Source organism: Triturus cristatus, chromosome 1_2, assembly GCF_964204655.1.
Source record: "Triturus cristatus chromosome 1_2, aTriCri1.1, whole genome shotgun sequence".
Classification (NCBI taxonomy): Eukaryota; Metazoa; Chordata; class Amphibia; order Caudata; family Salamandridae; genus Triturus; species Triturus cristatus.
The window spans coordinates 257,010,875-257,038,290 of record NC_140580.1 but is presented as its reverse complement, the minus strand read 5'-3'; the positions used below and the strand labels follow the sequence as shown (position 1 = coordinate 257,038,290).

At 46.0% G+C, this 27,416-nt stretch overlaps 1 protein-coding gene across 5 annotated transcripts in view; it reads right to left on the bottom strand.

Moving 5' to 3' along the window:
* The window catches only part of CCAR1 (cell division cycle and apoptosis regulator 1), a 2,209,777-nt gene that overhangs the window by 1,539,690 nt on the left and 642,671 nt on the right, over positions 1-27,416 (bottom strand). For all 5 annotated transcript variants that reach the window (XM_085603559.1, XM_085603560.1, XM_085603562.1 and 2 more), the window contains one exon: positions 2,630-2,855. In XM_085603559.1, the coding sequence (XP_085459685.1) occupies positions 2,630-2,855 (226 nt within the window). The remainder of the gene's footprint in view (positions 1-2,629; positions 2,856-27,416) is intronic.

The window sequence follows — 27,416 nt, the reverse complement described above, 5'->3', positions numbered from 1 at the left end:
TCGACCGAGTAAATAGATCTAAGCTAAGGCACTTACTGTTGAAGCTTGGAGTAGATAAGAACATTGTAAAGTTTTTAGCGGCCCTTCATCAAGATCTTGAAGCTACAGTAAGATTCGATCAAAAAGGTAACTTAACACGCAACATCCGTATAATCAAAGGTGTGAGACAGGGCTGCATTTTAGCACCACTTTTATTTACCTTATACATTAATAAACTTGATTTAATTTTATCGGGTGCTAGCATGGATATCCCTCGTATAGGACAGAAATTAATTCCGGCCCTTCTATATGCAGATGATGCTGCCCTTTTAGCTAGAACTGCAAATGGTTTACAGCATCTCTTGACCACTTTTGCTACCTTCATGAAGTCCCTGGATGTGGACGTACATTTTTTTAAATCCCACATTATTATTATGGGACCCAAGCCTAAGAAATATAAGACTCACTATTGTGAGGGGAATGAACTTACTCGGGTAACGTCATTCCCATATCTAGGTGTGCTATTTGATGAAAGGGGGTCTTGGATCCCACAAATGCAGGCCAAAAGAAACATTATGGCTAGATCATCTATCGCCGTTTTAGATTTTGCACATAGATTGGGCTCTAGACCCATCCAAGCTATGTTAAGCATTTAGAAGGCCAAATGTCTTGCTATTGCGAGTTATGGATCTGACCTTTGGGGTTATAGGAGTACCAAGGAAATACAAATCAAGGAAAACAAATTTTTACGAAATTTGCTGTCTGTTCCGTTCTCGACTGCAACTTATATCATGCATCAAGAACTGGGAATTGGTTTCATTTCAGATATTATAGAAGTGGCTCACCTGCTGAAATGGATCAGTATTTGGACTAACCCTGAGCTCGTGATGAATCGTGATATTATTCGTGACTGTTTATCTCTTGATTTGGTTGGTTGTATTCCATGGTTAAATTATGTAAATAGTGTTGCTAAATATCTAGGGAGACCTGAGTTGTTTAGCTCTCTGGAAAAAATGGTTAAGGCAGACATATTGTGGGCTAAAAACATGTATGTCCAAATATCCCAAACTGATAGAGAGCGGAAAGAACTAAATAAGCCTTTTGTGTGAGCACACCAGTTGATATGTACAGCATTGACGATTGAGCCGTATTTGACTATAGTGTCAAATCAGCAGCATCATTTTCTCCTGGTTCGATTCAGATTGAATCAATTGCACCTGCTCTTTGCTGAACCCAAGGGATGGAAAAAGTTGGAGGATTTAAATGTATGCACTTGTGACAATTTTTCCACTCAGGACTCTATGCACTTTGTTCTATTTTGTGAGCACTTTTTACAAATTCAAAAACAATTTATAAATCCGATTTTTGAAAGGTAAAGGTTTTATCCAGGCAAGACCGGCCTTCATTTATCTCCAAATGTTAAATGACGCATGGGAAATTGTTAGTATTGCTAGCTTTTTAATTGCTGCAGTTAGAATAAAGAAGAAAGTAGGGTATGATCATAATTCGTGTTCGCTGACAGTTACTTGATGAGATATCTTTTAATGTGTATACTGATGAATTGGATAGTATTTCATGATACTTCTTGGATATTTTTATTGTATATTTATAGTATGCTTTTATGGTTTTAATTAACCGAATAAAGTGAATTTGACTGACTGACACTGTAGCACACCTTACTCCACATCGCATACAGTAGCAATATATTACACATGCCCAACATTCTACAAACCACCTACCAAAGGTCCATATCCACCAAGTCATACAAAATAAATTTCACCGCACCCTTCAATACCTCACTGCACAAAATCCCTTTACACCACACCCTCCTGCATTATAAGAAAACTCCTGAGAGGCTTTTGCAAGAAGAATTTGCATTTCTGGGATGGCTGCACATTTCCGTTGTTCAGTTCACCTGGGACGGACCTCCTGCTTTTAGTTTCTGGATTACCACTGTACAGCCAATGTTTCTAGATTACCATTGTAAGGCCAAAGTGTCTAACCTGAGACTTTTGTTGGCAGAGGAAATCTGTAACCCGTCAACCTACCTTATTCAATCATTTGAGTGTAACCAGCTCATGCATTCCCTGTTAGGGGTAGATGCTGACAAGGGCAGCATCTATTGATCAGGTTTAGTATGAATTGGACCTAGTCGACATGCTAATAACACCAACACACAGGCCATCTCAAAGCATACAGCGATGCCAAGTAATTAGGTCAAGATATTTTTATCAATTTTACAATTCCCAGTCATATGCTGTCAACTGTAATTGAAACTTGTGACTATTCTCCATAAGTACCCCACCAGCAGCACTAGTCAATAAGATACCCTGCATACACACAACTGAGCATTTTACATATATCTCGCATACATCCAACAAAGCATACAAATGCCATGCCTCCGGCAATCATATGGTCCCTTCTGCACATGCCACACCTAAAAACTGCTAGGTAAAGAGCATTGCACCAACAGTAAGAGAGGCCAGTCACACCTCAGAAAAGTTATTCACAGGTCAATAAATAAGAACAATAATCTCAAACTCAATCATCTAACTTGACCATTTATAATTCTCCTACAACTGAACTCCATGCTCAACCTTCACATTACATACTGGACACAACGGTCTTAGGGACTGGCAAGAAAGCATACCTTTGCACTGTACGAGTGATCGACATCAGGTGGCTCCAGAACTGCTACATTTTTCTCTAAGGGATCAACTTCTCGGTTCATGACATAGAAATTACAGTAATTTCCCATCTGAAATGGCCTTAAAATAGGAAATGCATCCACCCAGGTAAACCGGGTAGCAAAAAAGTCACTGGGAATGTATAAATTCTGATAGCGTCTTCTCAGTTCCATCATATCACAATTCGTACTGTAAAGATAGAAAATGATACCATAAAATCACATTATACAAGAACATTACGAAAATAAAAAGCAGCATCGGATTTACTTTTTCATGTATTTACACATCTTAATTTGCAAAAGACGTTCAAAGACATGTAAAAAAAAAAAAAATGTGCAAGGCATCATTTTCCCAGCAAATTACTATAACGAGTGTCGCACCACCATGCCCACAGTACTCGTTCTAATAAAATACAGAAGAATCCTGCCTGACAAAAGGAAAATGAAAAACCTTTGTACATTTGCAGAGCATAAGTCGCATCTACTAAAGAAATGATATGATCTAAAACCTAGAAACTTGTAGTGAAGCCCGTACTTAAAGTCGCCCGTCAAACAAATCTGTCTGTTTACCAAAACAGACAGGACACCGTGCTACTACGTTTTTTATAACCAAAATAAAAAATAAAGTGAAAAATATGTGCTTTAAGGTACATTTTTGTTGTTAATGGACCCTGGCTATCACAAACATGTGATTTCATTGGGTGAGGCTGCAAACTTGAGTTATGAAAGGAGGCTTCCTTCATGCCAAAGGTTTAAAGCAAGTCGCTCAGCTGAAGTACCAAACTTGTTTGCACCAAAGGTACATTTTGAATAAGGCCTTGGGAAGAGAATGAATAGGTGCAGATATAAAAAATATGCAGGCGACCCCAGTTTGCTTGAGCTATCAATTTGATTGTACTATCAGCCCAATGAAGACCACCCTGGTATGGGTATACATATTTATTGCCCTTGCCATGACTACTCCTACCTTGGATTAGTTCACCCTATCAGCAGTAGACAGGGAAAATATTACGAAGGCACGTCCAAGGCTTTCTCCTGGTTCCCCTTCATCAAAAACATAACAATATCTATACTAAAGCTCTCAAAGTCATGCTAAAAGTAGCCCTCTCCATCAGATCCCAGTAAGAGGAATTTATTATTAAAGTCTTGCTGGATTCTACTTTAGGACGAAACCCAAAGTTCGTCCTTTAATCTTTCCAACATATTCATTTTACGAGAGCTAATCTAATCTCTAATTCTATCGAGAAGGAAAATGCCACTGCAATGATTTTATTTGCGACCTGCCTTGGAACATTAAAATTGCAAGAAGCTATCAATTTACTCCCTGTAAGGTTTTACAAGGTTTAAACACATGTACTCGTCTACAGTAATTGTGTATCCTGTGATGGGGCTGGACCAGTTTTCAACAAAAAGTATCCAGCATTGCAATGACGAACCAAATGCACTCTTGAGGGGACAAGAGTAAGAAACGTTTCCATTCTAGCTTGATGTTTCTTATCTGAAGGGGGTGATTCTTGCTCCAGGGAAATCTGATTTGCAGAGTCAGTTGCCCACATAAGGTAAGGTATCTGTGCTAAGCCTGTAAAAGGGTGCTCACACAATCATCTAGGTGGACAACTAAGCAATGAAGTTAGGGAAAAAGGGAATTTCTTTTTTTTTTTTAAAGGCCACAGGTTTCAGAAAATTCTGATACAGCACCACATATGGATAATGAAGTAGTCATTTTCCAAGTTGAAATACACTGCAATTCTGCAACTTACTACAGGACATGAAGGATTTGAACCATGAGGATCGCTTTGAACTTATTCCTTTTTCAAACTAAGTCAAGAACTTCAGATGTATAACTGGGCAAAAGATAACTTTCCTGGGATGGACAAATGCTACCTAGAAGGAAGCTCTTCTCTGGGAAGCACTCTGTATGCACTCTTCCCCAATGTGGTCCCCAAAACTTTTTTTTTTTTTTTTTTTAATTCTTTTTATTTGCATTTTTAAACAACAGAAAACAATACAATCCACTGCTGTGTGCATATAACATGTTATGGACGAGACTGCCGCCCACCACTTCACCGCTAGTAATACTATAGATATGCTCCCTCACAAAGTGTACGAACCCCATGCGCTTGACCCAACCACACGCCCACCCCCTCCCGCCGAACTGTCTCCCGACCCATCTATGTAGTCCAGCGTGCCCTACATGACATCCGACCAGCATCCGTACCCCAGCAATCGCAGGGCATGAACATGAAAATTACAGTTCTTGAAGCGTTGTCTGCGCCAACCAGTGAGTAAAGGGTTCCCAGATATCCTTTGGCCTGGAACGCATCGGCATCATCTACCAATATAGCGCTAGCTGCGACTGGCAATATACTACGCTTCGCACCCAGTCCCTGATATTAGGCGCTGTAGCCACCCCCCAGTGCATCGCAACTTGGCGTTTGGCTAGTAGGATAAGCATCGCTGGCAACTTCCGGTGTTTGGGCTTGACCATAGGCAATATACCTAGCAGTGTAGCCTGCGGGGTGCATGGGATCTGCAGACCAGTGATCGTTCCCACTATGTTTAACACTTTGACCCAGAAAGCCGCCAGCGGGGGACAGTCCCACGCCATATGTATGAAGGTCGACCCGCCCGCGCGACACCACCAGCAAGCATCGGAATCTCTCAGTCCCATGCGGTGGAGCCGGTGAGGGGTACGATATATCATATGAATATATTTAAAATGTATCAGGCGAAGTCGGTAATTGGGGGATAGGACCCCCAGGAGTCTGCAGCATAGATCCCAGTGTTCATCAGAAATGTCGGAACCCAATTCCGCAGACCACAGCTCACGGGCCGCCGGGATCACTACAGGATGGCTAGATTGCATACGTTGGTACAATCTGGATATAAGCTTGCGTCCTGATTCCACCGCCAGCACGTTCTCCAGGGCTGGTAAATCTGGCGGAGGAGCCGGAAACGTGGGAAACAGTTTTTGACCTGTGTGGCGTAACTGGCAGTAAAGTAGCGTGTCTAACAGCGTCGGAGCCTCCTCGCCACACATCTGCTCCAGCGTGATGAAGGAACCCCCCGGGAACAAGTCAACCACTGTGCGAAGGCCGTGCGCCGCAGCCCGCTCGCCAGTGCGCATATTCTGCAGCGGGGACCACATCGGGTTATGTCGCAGCGGCATCGATCCGGCATACAAGAGGTCCAGTCCAGCCCTGCGTCGCAGCCCATCCCAGGCCCATCTAAGTGCGTGCACCGGGTCTATGTCAGCGCATCTCCGTTTGTGCGGCGCATATAGGGCCACGGCGAGTGGCAACGGTGCCGCTCTATCCGTTTCTATCGCCACATGTGGCTGGAACGGTGTTGGGTGGACCCAGTGGTGTAAAAACTGTGCCTGCGCGCAGTAGGCGTTTAGCGGGAAATCCGGCGCCGCCAGGCCTCCCTGTCGCTGCGGGAGAGTAAGGGTCTCCCACGCCACCCTCGGCTGCCTACCGCCCCACGCCAGCTCCACCATCTGCGAGCGCAATTGGCGCAAAAAACTAGCAGTCAGGGGCAGCGGAATGTTCCCGAAGAGATATAGGAACTTCGGCAGGATGACCATCTTGGCCACCGCAATCCTGCCCGCCAGCGAAAGGGGCAAATGCTTCCAGCGGCCGACCCGCTCCTCGACCCAGCCCAGTTCACGCCCATAATTCTCCGACCATATTTGCTGCATATCAGTGCTGATCCAGACCCCCAAGTAACGCACCGGTCCGTCCGCCCATTTCAGCGGGCAATTCGGGGAAAAGCGAGTCGTCCCTGCCGTCAAAGGCAGAATAACCGACTTCTCCCAATTTATGGTCACACCTGATAGCAAGCCATACTCTATCAATTCTCCTGTCATGGGCGAAAGGTTTTCCCGCGGGTCGGTGACATACAAGGTAATATCATCCGCGTACAGAGACACGGTCAGTGCCCTCGACGAAAAGCCTATGCCCCGGTTCGCGTGGTGCTGTCGGATGCGAGCCGCCAAGGGCTCTGTGGCGATGGCAAATAGCAGGGGCGATAAGGGGCAGCCCTGTCTCGTACCCTCCCGATGGTAAAGGGCGCAGAGACTAGCCCGTTAACCCGTACCCGGGCAGTGATGTTGGTATACAACAAGCGAATATAGCCAATGAATGCCCCACTCATACCCATTCGCTGCAGCAAGGGAAACAGGAATCCCCACTCCAGGGAGTCGAACGCTTTTGTTGCGTCCAACAGCACCGCTACGGCTTGTACATGCGGGGCTAAGTAGTGTAGCACACCAAATAAAGTTCGAAGATTGTGAGACGTAGAGCGGCCCGGCACAAAGCCCGATTGGTCAGGCCGTATCATGAGTGGCAGTACCGGTTGCAACCGCAATGCTAGCATTTTCGCGAAAATCTTTGCATCCGTATTAATTAAGGACAGCGGCCTATAGGAATCGCAGTGTTGCGCGTCTTTATCCGGTTTTAGGAGGGCGATAATGACCGCCTCTCTCATCGATTCCGGGAGCACACCCGCTTCAACGGCCTCAGTATATACTGCCAGTAGTTTGGGGGCCAGCAGATCCGCATATTCCTTATAGAATTGTGCCGGTAACCCGTCAGGTCCCGGCGCTTTCCCGGCCGCCAATGCGCCTATCGCCTCTTTAACGTCGTCTATCTCAAAGGGGCGATCAAAGTACCCCTTTTGGTGTGCATTGAACCAAATGAGCTGGATCGTATCAAAGTATCCCGACAGCTCCGACAGCGGCGGTGCACCCCGGGTGCGGTACAATTCTTTATAAAAAGTCCGAAACGTATCTAGAATTGTTGGAGGAGTATACGCATGCCCGCCCTCCGGTGTCGCCACTGAGGAGATGAAGGGGGATGGCCGCTGCGAACGCAGCAGCAGAGCGAGCGTCTTGCCCGGTCGGTCCCCCTCGCCATATCTGCGGGCCACCGCCTGTTTAGTCAGAAACTTAAGCTCCCTATCGGCTTCAGCCTGGTATTCCGTGAGCTTGGTGCGTGTTTCCGCCAGAGTTGACGCCGATAGGTCCGAACAGTACTGCACCTCCAGAGCATGCAGGCTGTCTTCCAGCCGCTTCAGCGTTCCCCTGATGGTCTTCAGCACCGCGGCCTGTCCCGCGATGCAGTGACCTCGTATTACCACCTTGAAAGCGTCCCACAGGGTGCCCTCCGACGCAACAGAGCCAGTGTTCTGTTCAAAATATTCCGTAACGCGTTGGTATATATCTTCCCGAAACACCGGATCGGTCAGGGCCTGTGCTGGTAAGCGCCACGCGAAGGGCGTCACATATGGCTGTGGCACGCGTAGCATCAGTTCCACTGGCGAGTGGTCAGAAAGGGTGCGCGCCCTGTGCGCGACGTCCGACACCCATGCATGTACCTGTTGGGTTAAAAGCCAAAAATCCAACCTGGACCAAGCTCCCCTGTGTGGGGTGAAGCAAGTGCCCTCCCGCAGCTCGGGGTGCAGAACGCGCCACGAATCTAATAGCTGATAGTCCGTCATTTTGCCACGGAGGAGGTCAGCCACATGCGGGTGATGCACGCGGGCCGCTCCCTCCCTGTCTAGTTCCTGCGAGATTACCGCATTGAAGTCGCCGCCCCACATGCATGCACCCTCTCCCAGCGACTGTGTCTTGTGCCAGACGTGTGGGAAGAAATCAGGGTCGTCCGAGTTTGGGCCATATATGTTGACTAGTGTCATTGGCATGTGAAAAAGCTTCCCCTGCAATATTATGTAGCGCCCCTCAGTGTCGGCATGCACCCGATATGTTTGCCAGGGTAGGCCTCGCCGTATTAAAATGGCCACTCCCCGGGAGTAGCTGGAGTAGCCGGACGTGTGTATTTCGCCCCATCTAGCATGTCGAAGCCTCACCCCGGCTACTTGGGGCAAATGCGTTTCCTGAAGGAAACAGATGTCAACTTGGTGTCGTGTCAGATATGCATGGGTCAATCTGATCTTGCGGTGGTCATTCAGACCACGAATATTCCAAGTAAAACAACGCAGCGCGGTCAGGTATGTGTGCAGTGGTGTATCCTACGCAGCAATGGGTTCAGTAGCGGCAGCGCGCATGTGGTCCGCAGGAAGAGCTCTCGCTCTGAATTTCGTAACAGCAAGAAGAACATGGCAGCGGTCAGCGGCAGGGCCACATCATCCTGTAGTATTACATTCAAATAGTGCAGTGTAAGAAAACCAAACAACATTAACCAAATCCCCTCACCACCCACTCCAACCCCCCAATCAGGTTGAGACACTCGCCCCCCCCCCCCACCCCACCCAACAACTATATTGCATCAGTGAAATTACGGGAATCATCCCTGTGAGGGCGTGGGTCACCGGCATACTCCCCTGTCCAAAAGGCGACAGGGTGGCCGAACATTACCGCCCATTGACATATACACTATCTGCCTGCGGCGGGGTAATCCCAACACCGATCCCCTCGCAAGTTCTCTGTCAATGTTCAAGAGTAGTCCCCGAACCTCGTATCCTTTGACCTCTCCGTTCCCCACGGCAGCCACGACACGCTATAAGCACAGAGTCTCCGTAATAGAACATCAAGTAATACGGTACAACCAAGCTGTCCGGCGTCTCTATACGTTCCAGTTCAACGAGTACATAAAATGTAGGCCTAGTTACTCAACGTCACTGAGCTGGTCGTGCGGCGGTGTCCCCTGCACGGAACGTTTGTCTCTCAGCGTCCGCTCTGCCTGCCTCGCAAATTTTAGTGCTTCCGTCGCAGCCGTGAAGACCATCGGTTTCCCCCCGTGGTGGACCCTTAACTTAGCAGGATATAACATCGCATATTTTGTCCCCACTTTCTGGAAGATCCGCTTCGCCGGGAGGAATTCACGCCTGGCGGCCTGCACAGCCTGAGTGAAGTCGGGAAACAGTGATATTGCCATGTTTTGGAATGTTAGCTCACCTCTTTCACGTGCCAGCCGTAGTATCGTGTCTCTGTCTCGGTAGTTGAGGATCCTGGCAAGGATCGGGCGTGGCGGCGCCCCTGGCACCGGCCGCGGCCCCAGAGTGCGATGTGCCCTCTCAACCAGGAACATGGCCGACAGGGCCTCACCAAACAGGTCGCGGAACATCCCTTCAACGAAGTGCTCCATAGTGCCAATATTCGTGGATTCCGCAATACCAATAATTCTCACGTTATTTCTGCGAGAGCGGGCTTCCAAATCTTCGTTGCGACTCTTTATCACCTCCAGGACCTTGTCCATGCGCAGCAGCTGCTCCCGGGTATCACCGTTACTCTCTTCACAGTCGGCAACCCGCGCCTCTACAGCCGCCAGTCGTTCTTCGTGTTGATCCACCTTGTGCGATATTCCGTCCAGTCGCCGGGCCATGGAGTCCAACTTGCCGTCTATCTCCTTTAGGCAGCCCTTCAGCTCCCGAAACATGCTCTTGACATCTTCGGCGTCCTGCGTCGGCTCCAGCTGCGTTTCAGGGACCACCGTCTGGGACGCTGGGACAGTTTCAGTGCCCTGAGCCATGTGCTTCCCAAACTGGAGCTTCCTCTGCTTAGCATCCGTCTTCCCCATGGCGCAGCAAAGGGGTCACACTATCAGAGTCTCAGCGGGAGGGTGGGTAGGAAAAATGGGCCCAACAGAGTATGCACAGGCCTTCGAGTCCGGACAAAGTCACGGGCCCACCATGCCCAATCTGCTCCCTCCCAAGGCCGCCCGGCCGTCTGCGCCGCCAACGGGAATCTACAACGCCCAGTCGGGCCCAGCAGGCCTGCAGCTCTCACCAAGTGCGGGTCCGAGGCCGGGACAGGCCCTCCAAATGGGCACACAGCTAGTGACCAGCAGTTGGGGCGGCCGTACAGCGGGCACACACTCCGCAGTCCCTGGATCCCCCGTAGTTCGATAGTTATGCACCGGGCGGAGGCCGAAGGAAGGCGCACTTCACCACCCGGGACACCGTCGAGGGTAGCAGGATTGGCGTCGCTCTCGCAGCCCCAGGGCCGTCCAGTCAGTGCTCGCGTAGATTTTCAGGAGGCGGGGAGATCGCCGCAGATTAGGGCCCCCCGGGCTGTCCGGGGCGCCAGGGACAGCAGGATTCGTCCCCCCCTCGGCAGCCGCGGCCTTTGCACGTCGTGTTCCGGCCCGCTACACGGAACTTGCGTAGCTGGGATCCCCGGCCGGGAGTCAGGAGAGCCGCCGCCTGGGCTTCAAGGGAGCACCGCACCGGATCGCCGCCACCGATTTCGGTCCGGATTGCAGGGATCGATGCCTCTACGTCCGGGCGCCCTCCGCCTCAGCTTTGTCGGGACAGGATGTCGGCGTAAAACGGATGAACTGACGGATTTAGGCGTTCGGCCGGCAGAGCCCCGTTACACGGCGGCCATCTTGCAGCTCGGCTCGGCCACGCCGCGTGGTCCCCAAAACCTTAAACAAAGTTCAGAAATGGACTCGAAGAGGAGGTTGATTGCATGTCTCCCCTTTTTTCTCATTAGGAATCAATGCTACAGATAAAAAAACGTCTTTAGAGATTTTGTCTGTCATAACAGAGCCAGAGCCATGAGATTACTGATAAGGTAGAGACATAGGTGGTGATGCTGGTTAAAGTATGGGCATGTGCCGGCATGGTTGAAAATGTCCAAAACCAGAACACCCAGAGCCAGGTCTATTGTGGCAGCTTTCGCCTTGGTGGAATGAGACCCAACACCCTCAGGAAGGTCCTTCATGATCAAGGTACAACAGTTTGAAGTAAAGGGCACTATCTTGACTAGGTGATATCCTGGATGGCTTTTCCTTTCGTTGCACTGGTGAACCCAAAATCAGTTGACCATAAGCACAGTACTCCTTAGACGAATACTATTCAGTGATTTGATCAATGAAGTCTAATCAGGAAAACAAAGAAAGGTCAAAAGGGCTCAAAGTAATCATTAACTTTACCCACTGCAAAGTCTTGCCAGGCCAAAGACAATACACGCAGAACGTCAGGGAGTTTGGAAAGTGTTCTGTATCATGACTGAACCTTAGATGATTTAACTAGAGTACTATTGGTAGTCATTAAGTGTTAGTGCCTACTCGCATTGGCCATCGACCAGGGTGATATCTAAGCTCTGTATCAAGTGGCTATCTTTTACTGTATATTGCTAAGGGAGATCTTTGTTGAGGCTCCTGCCATTTCACAATATACCTTTAATTTTGTAAGTGAGAGGAATGATTTTCTTCAGAGACTCATTACCTGAAATAAAACAAGCACATAAAGATTGCTGTTGTAGGTCATTAGTAGCGTTTTAGGTTTAGGGTCTACACAGCTGTGCAGAAGTTGTTGCTTAACTTCTCCGGACATTTAAAAAAAATGTTATTTGTAGGCTAAGAGAAAGTTCCCCTTTTCCATTAGAATCAATATCTCTAATGAAAAGCTTGCTATAGATTCTGTCGGTCCAAATGAGGAAATATGAATTTTTATGGTCAATTGTGTCCCCTATCTTAGACCCCAACGGCTCCATGTACATGCTACAAGTACATGTATGTTCCCTCCAGTTCTAGCTATGAAGACGCAAATACATGTGCGTCCAACGTCAACATGTCCTCTTTCAGATCCGCCATGAATGGGTCAGATATTCCATTCCTAAATATGATTGGCCACCGACTTTATATGGTTTACTTTTCTAGTTCTACAGTTCAGGCGAGTAGGCCCTGGATTCTGTCATCAAGCCTTTTCCTGCTTCTGCCTCTGAAACGCTCCAGCCTGGACCTGCATCCGTATCCATGAACTTTGTCCTACTCCCTGCGCGGCTAACGGTGCCTGACGCGGCCTGTTGCCTGCCAAAAACTGTATTCAGCCTTCAAGTTATCTGCTCCGCTCCTCATTCAATGCATTCCTGTCTAGTAGTTTAGGTAAACATCCTTCCAGCTACCGAGCAAAGGGCCCGGCCTCGCTGTCTTTATGCAAGTAATTCATAGCCCCTGTTACCATGGAAGATTCCTGCCCCCTCACATCTCATGTAGACACATAGACGCTTGTACATGCACTAACAGTCAGTATAGAATAGATTCCGTCCAAGAAACCTTTCCTTTTGGATAACACAGTTCCTTAAACAAAGATATTGGATACGATTTGGGATTAGGTTGACCTGACCCCCCAGACTTTTGTCTCCACATGTAGAGCTAAATGTCAATTCCCCTTCACCCTCTAGTTGCACGTCAATCACACGTCATGCGGCTGCGCGCGCATCTCTGCCAAATATTTCTGCTGACACTGCAGGATTCTCTTATGGATCCACCCACTTGTGACATCATTTTAAATGACGTTTCTAGTATACGCCTGTATTTACGCCTACTTTTCATTACGTGTGTGTGTATTCTTATCTGTATTAACAGCTGTTACGCCTCCTGCATCTGTCTTAATGCAATGCTTTTCTTATATATATTGTTACTTGTCAATAATGTATTGCCTATCCCTTCCTGAACCTTCGTGGTGATGGAATAAGATTGCCTAGTTCGAACTATGATTCCTTTGTAAGGAATAAAGCCCTTTTCAGAACCTCTAATACCACGGATTCTGCCTCTTATTTTGACTGAGTTATTCTTACTAGACTTTACCGCATAAAAAATAGTACAGGTAATTAAAATATTTACCACACAAACAGGACATGGGCAATCAGGTGGTTGGTAAGGTAGGCATACATGAAACAGCATGTGGGAGATTGTCAGTGTTTAATGAAGATCACTTGACAGAAAAGGATTATGTTACTTTCCCTATAAGCATCTGTTCTTGGCATGTAGTGCTGTAGATTCACATGTTTAGCATAAGTCCGCCATATAGTGTTGGGCTTAGATGATTAAAAGTTGTTTTTGTCCCAAGAGGTTTTCTTCGAGTCACAAAACTGTGTGACTTTTCCTCTTGGGAATAGTGCGCATGGTCATCAACGTCATCTTCAGATTGTTTTGCCATGGGTAGGTGAGAATGTAAGAATGCTGTTTATGTAAGCATTGATATGTCCACGTGTTAGTATGAAATCAAGTGTATGAACTGCAATCTACACAAGAGTGTTTTGGGGAGGAGGGATGGCGCATGTGAATCAACATAACTACATGCCAAGAACAGATGTGTACAGGGTAAGTAACATAATCCGTTCGAGGCATGTGTGCTGCTAATACACATGCTTTGCATAGACTGTAAATCATTCCCTCTCCATAGGCAGTGATTAACTTGCGGGGGTTGCAGTTGTCTGAAAAAGAGTTTTAAGTACTGCCTGACCAACATTGGCTTGTTGGCGTCGAAATACATCCACACAATAATGTTTTGTGAAGGTGTGGGGAGTAGACCATGTTGCTGCTTTACAAATATCAGCTATAGAAATGTTCCCTAAAACAGCCACAGAAGCTCCAATTTACTAATGGATATGTGCTTTAGTGGAAAAGGTAAAAGTCGTTTAGCCTTTGCATAGCATGTCTTTATGCATTTAACTATACATCTTGAAATGCCTGATTTAGAAATGGATTATCCTAACCGAGGAGTTGCAAAGGCAACAAACAATTGCTTAGTTTTCCTAAATGATTTAGTCCTTTTGATGTAATAAATTAATGCTCTTTTTTCACATCTAAAGTGTGTAATGCCCTTTCTGCAGCTTTATCTGGTAAATCAATGGATTGATTAATATGGAAACTAGAAACAACTTTTGATAGGTATTTAGGGTTAGTTCTAAGCACTACCCTGTCCTTCTGTAGTTGAAAGAAAGGCTTTTCTAGGTTTAACGCTTGAATTTTACTGACTCTTAGAGAAGTAATAGCAATTAAAAAAGCAAGTTTCCATGAAATATACTGCAATTGAAAGAATGAAATGGTTTGAAATGAGGACCCATTAATCTTGTTAGGACAATGTTTAAGTTCCATGCCGCGGAAGGTGAAAGTCTAGGAGAAATTATTCTTTTCGGTCCCTCTATAAAAGCTTTTATAACAGGAATTTTAAACACCGGTATGTGTTGTCTATTTTTGAGATATGCTGCACTAGCTTCAAGATGTAATCTTATAGAAGTATATGCTAATCCTGCAGTTTGTAAATGCAATAGGTATAAAATAAGAGTTTGTACTTTTGCCTGAAGAGGGTTAACGTTTTGTTTATGACCGAACATAACAAAGCGTTTCCATTTTGCTGCATAACTTTGCCTTGTAGTTGGTTTAGGGGCCTCTTTAAGAATTTTCATACAGTCTCGAGGCAAATTTAAGTATCCAAACTCTAAGACTTCGGGAGCCAAAATGCAAGATTAATTTCTATGGACTAAGAATGTCTTAGAGTTCCATGGTTCTGCGTGAGAAGGTCCAGGTTCAGTTAAAGCTTCTCGTGTTGAGAACCATGGTTGTCGAGCCCATGTGGGAGCTATTAGTACAACAGTGAGAGATGTTTGTCCGAATTTCCTGGCCACTAACGGAAGAAGTGGGACAGGTAAAAAAGCATATACAAATATCCCTGACCAGTTCATCCATAGAGCATTGCCTTTGGATTGATGGTGGTGATATCTGCTTACGAAGTGTAGTGTGGACATTCAGCGTTTTCTTTTGTTGCAAACAGGTCTATCTCTGGGAACACCCACTGATGAGAGTATGATTAAAAAACATTGGGGTGAATCTCTCATTCGTGGACTTCTTGTTGTGATATGCTCAGAAAGACCGCAATCTGATTGCTTGTACCTGGGACATGTTCTGCTAACAGATGAATGTTGTGGTGTATTGCTAACTTCCATATTTTCTGAGCTAAGTGACATAATTAGAAAGAGTGCCCCCACCCCCTGTTTTTGTAAATAATACATAGTTATCATATTGACTGTTCAAATAAGGACAACTTTGTGCTGTAGGTGAGTTAGGAAGGCTTTGATCACTTAGACCATTTATTACCGCAGATGATTTAAAAAATGTGGGGCAATATTTGGGCCTCTCTAAACTAGACTATCATAATGCCACTCTCACTGGGATGCCTAAAACTTACCTTGCCCCCCTGAGATCAGTTCTTAATATGGCAGCCCAGCTCATCTCAGACGTTAAACTATTTGAGCACATCACTCCTGTACTCAAGAGCTTCAACTGGCTTCTTATTGAAGGAAGATGTACCTACAAGGCTGAATGTATCATCCACAAAGCTGTTCACTCTCATACACCTAACTACTTAGAAAACAAGCTGACAAAAGCAGGAACCACCAGATCATTTAGAAGCCCCAATGCTCTTCTGCTCCTACCTCCCATTCTAAAAAAGACAGCAACCAAGTCACGCTCTTTTTCTGGAAATGCTACAAGCATATGGAACTCCCTACCGTGTGACCTTTGATGCAACCCTTCCTACCCTTGCTTCAAGAGAAACCTGAAACTCCTACTTCTCAACAAATACTTTAACTCCTAGTCTACGGATCTTAGTAAAGTATCGCTTTATCAGACCTAGACCCTATGTCTGAAGCAGCGGTTTCTCCTTCTTTTTTGTGCATCTCTGACTTTTAGATCCTCTCGAATTGTGTCTCCAGTGTTGGTCACTCAACTTGCACCTTTGATGGGCACCATTGTTCTATTGAACTACTGACTCATATGTTAATTGCACGCCTGCATTACTGTATTCTATCATGACCATGTAAAGCGCTCGGACACCTACGGGTCTAGCTTGCGCTATATAAAACTTATATAAATAAATAAATAGATGAACAGCTTGCAGCTCTAGGTGGTTGATATGGAGATTCTTGTGTTTGGAATCCCATAGTCCCTGAATAGAAAGCTTTTGGATATGTGCTCCACACCCTGTAAGGGAAGCTTCTGTTAGAAATATTTTGAGAACTGGGTCTTGAAACGTCCGCCTCTAGGACAGATTTTGAGGATTCCACTATTGCAGAGCGTGATACGTGCGCCTGTTTACCAACACTAGATCATGACATTGACCCAGTGACTGAGTCCATTGTGGAGAGAGACATTGTTGTAGAGGTCCCATATTTAGTCCTGCATATAGGACTTTGTAAATACAAGATGCCATCATGCCCAGAAGTCTGAGAAATGTTTTGGCTGGAATGTGAGCTCCTGTTTAAAATTGTTGAATTAATGTTAGTATGTTGCATATTCCGTCAGTGTTTGGGGATGCTAACACTAGATTTGTGTTGAGCATGGCCCTTAGAAACGCTTGAGTAGAAGCTGGCTGTAGATGAGATTTTTTGGTAGGTTGATGGTGAACCCTAGTTGATGTGGTAAATCTAGGGTCTTTTTAGTGTTTTGTTGGCAAAGTGAAAAAAGAATTAAAAAAGAGACAAATTGGGTCTAAAAAGTGGGCGAGGAACAGTACATAACAATATGACAAACATGGTGTCCTGGGGAGAAGAGGTCTGAGAATAAGTGTCAGGATATCCCTGCAACTGATCATGGATGGGTCGAATTGAGGCTAAGTAGGTAAGGCACCCGAGCACGGCGGTTTCTGATACCGCACTCAGAGAGAGGCAGACCTGTGGAAGCAGCCAACCAGGTCCGGGGCGGCTTGCGGGGCTTGCCCGGTGTGCCTCCCAAGTGGATTCCACTTACCTCATATTTTAACACAGCTTGTCCCAGTGCTGCTCTGACCTTACCTCCACCCTCACCTACAATAAGGCATTACCTGGCAGACCCCTGACAACACCAATTGAGCAGCAGTATTTTTCTAATACCTGGTAGTAGCAGCGGCAATATTAGTGACAGGGGAAACTGGTCGGGCCAGGCTGCCGCCTCATCTTGACCAACGCAATTAAATGGAGGAAGCAATAAACAATAAACAACGCAAAAACAGGTCGGAAAAGTACTTGCCTTAGGTGGAGATGAATCCCCAAAAAAAAGAAGGCAAGTAAATCCCAATTGGAAGGAAGCTCTACGATACCAGGACTGAAATATACATTAAGTTCCTCGAATGTACGAACCAGAGTGTGACAGGGCACCCTTGGAGGACGACTATAGGTGCCCCGGGGGTACCGCACAGGTGTGTTCAGCATCTGTGGAGGGGTGGAGCCGTAGGCTTCAAAGTAACCCGGAAGCGAGTGGTGGTGAAGAAGGTGAGGATGAGGAGACGTTTGCACAGCGAGGAGAGGAACCACGGGCAGGAGGGAGAGAGAACAACCAGGAAGAGATGAGTGCGGAGCACACAAACAAGACTAGTGACAAGGAGGCGCGGAACGGATCAGCGGTGTTGGCTATCCCACAGGGAAAGGCGCTCCGGACAAGGCAGCCGTGGCTCTGTCATCTAGACACAGCTTCAGGCAAGTGGCCCAAACAACTGGCCAAGTAGTGGGGGGGTGGTTCCACACACACACACACGTTCCTCACTGGGCTGTGAAGGAGCTCGTAAAGGTGTCTTGGAGGGAGAACAGAGATTGCCTTAGCTTAAACGGGATGTCCCCTATTCTGTGCCATACCCCTCTAGTGGGACCCTTGCTTTCCTTTCTTCATTAACCCCCTGTTTTCCTCATTTACTGACCACCTTAGAAGGAAGTTCAGTGACTTCTACCTGCCCCGTAACCTTACTACCTGGGGACTGTTAGTGACGTAACTAACATTCTAAGGGGTGGCCGGTTAACAAATTGCCTTTTCCTTTTTCTATTTCCTGAGGGAAAAGCAACCCGAAAGAGGACAAACGAAGAGCCAACGAGCACCAACGAAGCAATAGAGGGAGTACCGGAAAAAAGAAGAGAGATGACCCAAACTTTAGAACTATTCCCACCAGACGACCCGGTAACTCTTGGCATACAGACAATATACACTCGCTTTCCTACCCATCTATCGCCTATTTACGTGGTTTGTTCTGTCACAAGTGGTGTCAGAAGTGGGATTCCCCTTCCCCTATAACAACAGGACAAGACCATGACGCAACCCGTCAGCCAGGACAACATTATAAAACAGCTGGTCAAAGGACAGCGCCATCTCCAATTGGTGGTGGAAGGACAGGCGACGGAGGCCCAAAAAGACCGCGAACATCTGCAGGAGGCCCTACAAGCACAAGTGAGTCTTATAGCACAGAACCAGGTGACCCAGGACACGGCCATCCAACGGCTAACCGACACGACTGCAAGCAGTAAGGTACACCCCAACGTACCGAGTTCGGTATTGCAAAGATACCAGCCGGGAGAAAACCCGGATTTCTTTTTTACGAACTTCGAACGGGTGGCAAGCACCGCTCAATGGCCAGTGGAGCAATAGGGCCAATACATTGCGCTTCAGTAGTGGGAACTACAGACCGCCTGCCAGGCTGCCAATCCTGCAGGGACGACTCCCTATGGAGCGATCAAAAAGGCCATGCTAGAGAGGCTGGGGTATGACCAGGAACATTATGGAGTCAAGTTACGGAAATAGAAATGGCTACCGCAAGATAACTCCCGTGCCCTCTTCTACAGAATCCAGGATTTGGGTACCCGATTGTTACAATCCAACACCTCTACCATGGAGGAAGTGATGCACAGGATATTTCTTGAACGATTCCTGGAGGGGCTACCGAGTCCCACAAGGGCTTTGGTAAAACAACATCCGAACATAAGAGACACCAGCGCCATCGAGCTGGCTTGTGCATACCAAAGGGTACTGGAGGTGCGGATCTTCCAACTACAGATGCAGACGCCAGTGGCTTTGCGATGGAGGTTCTCCGCTGCCAGTTCCCTTTCTCCCCCTCTCAGACCCCTTTTGGATGCCAGAATCCCCGCACGTCCCGTAAATAGGGAGAGTAGACAAGGACCACAGTGCTACCAGTGTTCAGAATGTGGCCATATTGTACGGAATTGCCCCCAAAAACCCACCCCCAGTGAGCCCATGGAGGTGGGATACACAAGAGGACGGGTCCTGTGGGGAGGAGACGGGAAGGAGGCATACCACCTATTTCTCCATATCAACGGCGTGAAGACAAAGGTCCTTATTGATTCGGGATGACGAAATTCCGTTATAAGTTGTGAGCGGATACTGGGTCATCAATGGCAGGAAAGAGTGAAAGTAGCAATCACGTGTTTATGGTGATCAGAAGACATACCCCGCGGCTGTTGTAGACATACAGGAAGAAGGGGAGAGAAGACCCATACAGGTCAGGGGAATACCAAGACTAGTGGAAGAATGATTATTGGTACGGATTATGTGGACTTCTCAGTCCCTCTGTTCAGAGCCATTAGGAGAAAGAAGGAACTCCCATTTTCCGGAGAGGAAATAAAAGGGGGTAGGTATAAGACAGGGAAAACCCATAGAGAGAAAAGAGAACATAACCGTCATATGGTATTGAAAGGGTTGATTAACTACCCTTCTACTTCCTCAGTTACAGATGGAGAAGAGGGAACTCATCGCAGCTTAAGGGCGGCTCAGACGGAAGATCCCACCTTGAGCTTGGGCTCAAACGGTGTCCGAGGAAGACAACCAGGAAGGCCCTTGTTTTTACATCTCGAGGGGATTACTGTATAGAAGGCTCAGGAAACCCACTGAAACGGTAGTCCAACTCCTAGTCCCTCTTCCTTTCCGAGAGCAGGTGCTGCACCTAGCCCATAACCAGGCAGCTGGGGGCCATCATGGGAGAGAAAAGACCGAGGAATACCTTTTGCTGCAGTTTTACTGGCCTGGGGTTTTCTCGGACATCAGACGCTTTTGTGGGGCCTGTGCCTTGTGTCAGCGAGTCAACCCCTCCCATATCCCTAAAGTGTCTTTGTGTCCCTTACCCATCATTGAGGTTTCCTTTTCAAGGGTGGGTATGGACCTAGTGGGGCCTTTAGTCACCTCTGCCAGGGTATACCAGTATATACTAGTGCTGGTTGATTACACAACAAGATACCCTGAGGAAATACCGCTCACCAACATGACAATCACCGCTGTAGCAAAGGCAATGATAGGTTTCTTCAGCCGTGTGAAGTTCCCTCGTGAGATCCTAACAGATCAAGGCATGCCATTCACGTCGAGGCTTATGGCACAGATTTGTAAGATACTGGGGGTCCAACAGATACGCACCTCAGTCTATCATCCCCAAACAGATGGCCTAGTGGAGAGGTATAATCGAATCATCAAATGCACCTTGAAAAAAACCATAACAGGGAGAGATTGGGATAAGCAGTTGCCTCTAACCTTTATTGGGATTCGAACCCACACCCAATCCTCAACAGCTTATAATCCATTTGAGCTTGTGTTTGGTAGGAAGCCCAGGACCCTACTAGACATGGCGGCAGAGAGATGGGCGGATGAAGGAGATGAAGGGAAAGGACTCCTCGACTATGCCACTCACATCAAGGAGAAGCTATCCACGCTATGGGAGGAGGTATGGCATACTCTTGAGACAGACCAAGAAAGGCAAAAAAAGGGGTATGGTGACAAAACAGTGTTGAGGGAATTCTGAGTCGGGATAACGTCGTCCTCCTCATTCCCTCTACAGAGAACAAGCTATTGGCAAAGTGGCAGGGGCCCTTTGTGGTGCTAGCCCAAGTAACACCGGTTACCTATCAGGCAGCGGTCCCTCATTCAGGGAGGGCGGGTCAGAGTTATCACATCAATCTCCTGAAGAAATGTGTAGAAAGGACAGACCCAGAAGCTGCGTCCTCCAGGGACTTACTGGTAACCGATACCCAATCCCTGGCCATTTCCTTTCCTTCTGTTGAGAAACACACAGAGACAGGTATCGTCCCCATAGGTCCCCTTTTGACAAGGGTGCAAACGAAAACCCTTCACCTTTTAGTAGATAGCTATCAGGACGTCTTATCCCAACAACCAGGCAGGAATTCCCTTATATACCATGACATCAGGACTGACAGGGCCAAGCCTATCAAACTACGACCGTATAGAATTCATGTGGCTAGACGAAGGGTGGTGGGAAACGAAGTACTGGAGATGTTACAGGATGATTTCATAGTGCCCTCCATGGTGTTCCCCGGTTGCCTTAGTACCAAAACCCAAGGGGGCGTTCCGATTTTGCATAGATTTCAGACAGCTGAATGGGGTCTCACAATTCAACACTTACCCCATGCCACGGGTTGATGAGATGATAAAAAAACTGGGCGTTGCCAGGTTCCTAACCACTTTGGATTTGACTAAAGGATATTGGCAGATACCCCTAACACCTATGGCCTGGGAAAAGACTGCTTTCTCCACCCCCTCTGACCTATATCACTTTAAAGTCCTATCCTTTGGTCTTCATGGAGCCCGGCTACCTTCCAACGCCTGATGGATGTGGTATTGCGCGAACATCAGGCAGCCGCCTATCTGGATGACATTGTTGTTTTTAGCCAGACATGGGAATAGCACATCACAGGCGGTGCTAAACAGCCTCAGGCATGCAGGTTTTACAGCAAACCCTGAGAAATGTTTGTTGGCCATGAACGCAATACGGTACTTGGGTTACCACATACGATAGGGGTTGATCTGACCCCAGGGGGACATGGTAGAGGCCATCAGGACCCTGGATCGACCTACCACAAAAAAAGGCATCAGGCCATTCCTGGGCTTAGTGGGCTACTACCGTCGGTTCATCCCCCGTTTCTCTGAGGTGGCTGCTCCATTGATTAATCTGTTGACAAAAGCACGCCCCAATACAATCAATGATTGGTCACCCTGTCAACAACAGAGCTTTGAAACATTGAAGGGCTTGTTATGTGATGACCCGGTTCTTGTTTGTCGGGACTTCACCAAGGAGTTCACACTGCAAACTGATGCCTCGGATAGGGGTTTGGGGGTTGTCTTGTCACAGCGCAACGGGGCTGGATTGTTGCACCCCGTGGTCTTCTTAAGCAGGAAACTACTGCACCGTGAGTCTCAGTACTCGATTGTGGGGAAGGAGTGGCCATTAAATGGGCAGACCAAGCTCTTCAATACTATCTCTTGGGTTGCCCATTTCTGCTATACACGGATCATGCTCCTCTGGTTTGGTTGGCCCGGAACAAGGACTTGAATGCCCGTATCCTGAGATGGTTATTGGCACTTCAACCTTTTTCGTTTCAGGTGCTCCACCAACTTAGGTCGGTTCAGGGCAACGTGGACTTTCTTTCCCGTTCAGCGACCGTTTCATGGCACCATCGGCCATGCCTGGCTGGGGTGCACTGTGACAGGGCACCCTTGGAGGACGACTACAGGTGCCCCGGGGTTACCACACAGGTGTGTCAGTCTCTGTGGAGGGGTGGTTTCAAAGTAACCCGGAATCGAGTGGTGTGAAGGAGGTGAGGACGAGGAGACGTTCGCACGGCGAGGAGAGGAACCGCGGCCAGGAGGGAGAGAGAACCACCAGGAAGAGATGAGTGACGAGGAGGCATAGATTGGATCAGCGGTGCTGGCTATCCCAGGGGAAGATGCTTCGGATGAGGCAGCCATGGCTCGGTCATCGAGCCAAGGCATCAGGCAAGTGGCCCAAACAACCAGCAGAGTAGTGGGTGTGTGGTTCCACAAACGCGCGTTTTTCACAGGGCTGTGAAGGAGCTCGTAAAGGGGTCTTGGCGGGAGAACAGAGATTCGCTTAGCTTAAAAAGGATGTCCCCGGCTCTGTGCCATACCCCTCTAGTGGGATCCTTGCTTTCCTTTCTTCTTTAACCCCCTGTTTTCCTTATTTACCGACCGCCTTAGAAGGAAGCTCAGTAACTTCCACCTGCCCCGTAACCCTACTACCTGGGGACTGTTAGTGACGTAACTAACATTCTAAAGGGTTGCCAGATAACTGAGTGCCTTTTCCTTTTTTCTATTTCCCCGAGGGAAAATGAACCTGAGGGAGGACAAACGAAGAGCCGACGAGCAACAATGAAGCAACAGAGGAAGAACTGGAAAGAAAAAGAGCTGACCCAAACCCTAGAACTATTCCCACCAGACGACCCAGTGACTTTTGGCACACAGACAATAAACACCTTCTTTGCTACCCACCTATCGCCTATTCACGTGGTTTGTTCTGTCACACAGATCCTGGTCTGCTAAGAATCAGGAGGCTATGATGGATAAAGAGCAACATCTCTCCCTTTCGTCAATAAATAGTCCTTCATCTGTCAAAAAAGACACTCAGTTTACAATAAAAGAAGTACAAACTCCAAGTGATCAATCATTCTTTATCTTCGATCTACTTCGATCCCCTAATGATGATCACACAATTTAAATAAATGCCTGATCTGCTCAACCAGTGGAGGTTTCATCAAAGGCTCTTTCCCAGGAATCACAAAAAAAAAGACAGTGAGCGAGATGTGCTGGGAACATTTTACGCTACACAATGATGAGCTAACTACTTCACGCGAATATACCAGAATTACGGAATCAGACACCTGGCTTCGATTATTTCAGACACTTGACACTACATCAAAAGCTCTTGAATACCAATCCAACAAATTTGACATTCAAATAGCAGTACTGGAATCACTAGCACAATTCACTGCCGCCTTTGATTCTCGACTTGAGAATATGTACATCACGATAAAAGAGTTATTGCATCAGGCTGCAAAAACACCTGAAGTACACAAACAAAATGATAAACAAAACCAATGCTGTACTTGCAGCCCTGTCATGGAAAAACTCCAAGAATTTCCAACTATTGTATCTACTTTGGTGGAAGAAATTAAAATTCTATAGGCGCATCTTCCATCAAATACTGATAACAAGCGCACTATATACAAAACAGCGACAGATGGCAAGGAATCGTCAGAACAAAGCAGCTCTCAACCATTTTTTTCAGAATCACAACTCTAGCCAAAAGAGTGTATAATTGCTGAAGTACATTGTAATCAGGATTCCTCCAATAATATCGATGTGAAATCCCGAAGTCTGATGACTCTTTAGCTGACATTACTAGTCTCGAGTCATCAGAAGTCTGGAACTCATTCAAAAAGGAGTCAGCAGACATTTTGTAATCACTTAATAAGAGTATGGCAGTAAACTTTGCATCGGAACCAGATGCCATTTCAAGAAATAAGTGAAACAAAATAAAAAGAAGAAAATTCGAAAAATCAAGGAAACTGAAAGTAGTAACAACAAATTTCTTCCCAGTTTTTAAACAAACGAAGACTTGGTACCATTATAGAACAAAACGATCTAACCATTCATCAAGACTCAAATGGAGGACACTGTGATTCCACCGTTCTGCAGCATATCCATTTAAAAGATTACAAATGATCACAATCCAAACAAAGTAAAATCAAAATCACCTACTCTTACTACAAATAAGGCCTAGAGTAGAATAAGAGAACAAAAACAACTTGCACCAAGATCTAGGGATTCACAGCAGAAAAGAAACTCTCAGCACATACTTCGGCACACCATCTCACCCCAGTTTTCTTGGGATAGTGACATACAACCAATTTCTATTAAATCGCCATTGGAAAGATCACAAAAAAAGGAGAATTGCATCAAGGAATCGCCATACTAGCTTAGTTCAGTCTTCCACAGACAGGATTGTACCAGTAAACCAATGTACCACTTCAGGAATTAACCCTCCAACTGCTACTGATTTAGTTCGTAGCAACACAAATCAAGAGATGTTGCGAAGGAAAAATACGAAAACCCTATTCCAATCCCACTATAAATCACGGGGTAGAAATTACATTTTAAATAGATCTAACATTTTGAAACTACTAGCGGCACAGAAAGATCTAAAACACCTACCATCCACATGTACAGAGGCAATAGAGTTTAAGAGTGGAAATCCATATGAGGTCACACTAGTAACTTGGTCATCTCTCAAAATCGTAGATCTGATTATAACTAAACGTAGTGTTTTCCTTGATTGGAGAATTAAGATAGCAGAGATAACAGAGGAAAAATACCCGTCAGTTCCCCTATTTACCGATCAAGCAAATTTATCAGACAAATATAAGACTGTGCAAGCCATGACAATTTCTTTATTGAAGAACGCGAAAGGTGCAGGGAATGTTGTCCTTACACCTACAAGGGCGACATTAACAATATCTCTGAATGGACCACAAGAGCGTATCTGTCAAATTTCCAACGTAGATCATCACAACGTATTTGACTGGAAAAGGCTTACCCCTATGCTTAACCAAAATAGAAGAGATTGACATGATTTAAATGCCGATACTCTCCACGGAAAAAATAAACATCAAATTCAATCAAATTTACGTGAACAAATTCAAGCTAACATTAAAGTTTCCAAAGTAAATCAAGTTGCTAAAATATTAAACTCCATTACCATAGTCTCATGGAACATTGCAGACATTAAGAAATTATACACAGCTCTTGAACTTGAAAAATACTTTAAACGTTTTGACATCATATGTCTGACAGAGACATGGAATATGGGAGAACAGCCACTAGAAGATAATCAGAAATATGTATTACTGCTCAAAAACCAAAGAAAAACAGCCTCCCAAAAGGGGGATTGCCAATCTACGTATCCTTAGATAAAAACTTCTCCTTCACTAGCTTGACAACTAACGCAACTTCCATACAAGGAATAATAATAAATAACTGAAATTACGGAAGCATGTCAGGCTCAATTATAATCTTAAATATATATATTCATCCCAGCTCAACACAAAAATGAAGAAATATAAAAGTAATCGAAGATTTTCTTATGGAATTGGAAATCTCACACTGTGATATTCCACGTATAGTCACTGGTGACTATAACGCAAATCTGGCAAACCATTTGGGGAGAAGTGGTTATCAAAAAAGAACAGACATGAACTGATTTATTCCAATTCAAATTTCAAAAATGGTTCAGTAAACAAACCAGATCATGCATTACTGCAAACATTGGAGGCACTCTGACTCAGGGCATTGAATGGGAGTACCCAAGATGATATCCCGGTGACCGCAACAAGAAAATCTAACAAAACAGACTCAGTATTAGACCACACTTTTGTATCTCTAAAACTATTCCCTAAGATTCTGTCCTACAAAATAATCGCAAGGTGTGAAAGTGATCACTCTGCGCAGGTCATTAATATAGTAAGTTATAATGCAAAGAATCAGACATATAAACCAATTGGTTTGCAGGACACAGGTAAAAACGGGAAAAGAATCAGATGGAACAAATTGAAAACAACCAGATACGAGACCTGGAAAAGGAGTGGTTCAACCATCAATTGGATTTCAAAAGATCCAATCTTGGCCTGGGGTATGATGCAAGAAGAACTTAAAGCTACTCTAACAACAACAAACAAAAAATGGACATTGCTGCAATGTTCAAATAATCAAATCTGGCATTCAAAAATTCTTAGACAACAAGAAGGGCCTTAGACAAAGACATTAAATCTATTAGTCCCCACTCAGGCATCCAGGCACATGAAAAAAATCAGAGATCTGCGCAAAGCTTATAAAAAAGCGATTTGGAAAGCAAAAAAGTCCAAAACTGACCAAGATCGAATTGACATAGTACAAGCTTGTAAAAACAATACGAAATCTCTATGGGCATTAATAAATCGATTAGATTGAAATCACACAGGGGCAGTCAGTAACAACGTAACAGAAAAATCATGGAAGACTCACATAAGTACCCTAGATGACACACAAGAGGTGCATACACCTAAGGTTTCAAGAGTTTTACATGAAACACCTCTCTCCTTCACCCAAAATGAAATTACAAAAAGGACTGGGAAAAGTAGAGGTAATGGTGCACCTGGTCCAAACGGCCTCCCCGGGGCCATATGTAAATTAGACTGAGATGTTTGGAGTTGCCACTTATATTCCTGGTTTAACTTCTGCCTAGCGACAAAGGCAATTACTGAAACATGGAGTGGCTCTATTTTTCGGCCAATATATAAGAAAGGTCCTTATTCTTCCCCAGATAGCTACCGCACGATTGCTCTCCTAGATATAGATTCTAAAATATTTGCGGGCCTAATATTGACGGATCTGTACAGTAGATACCTTGGGAG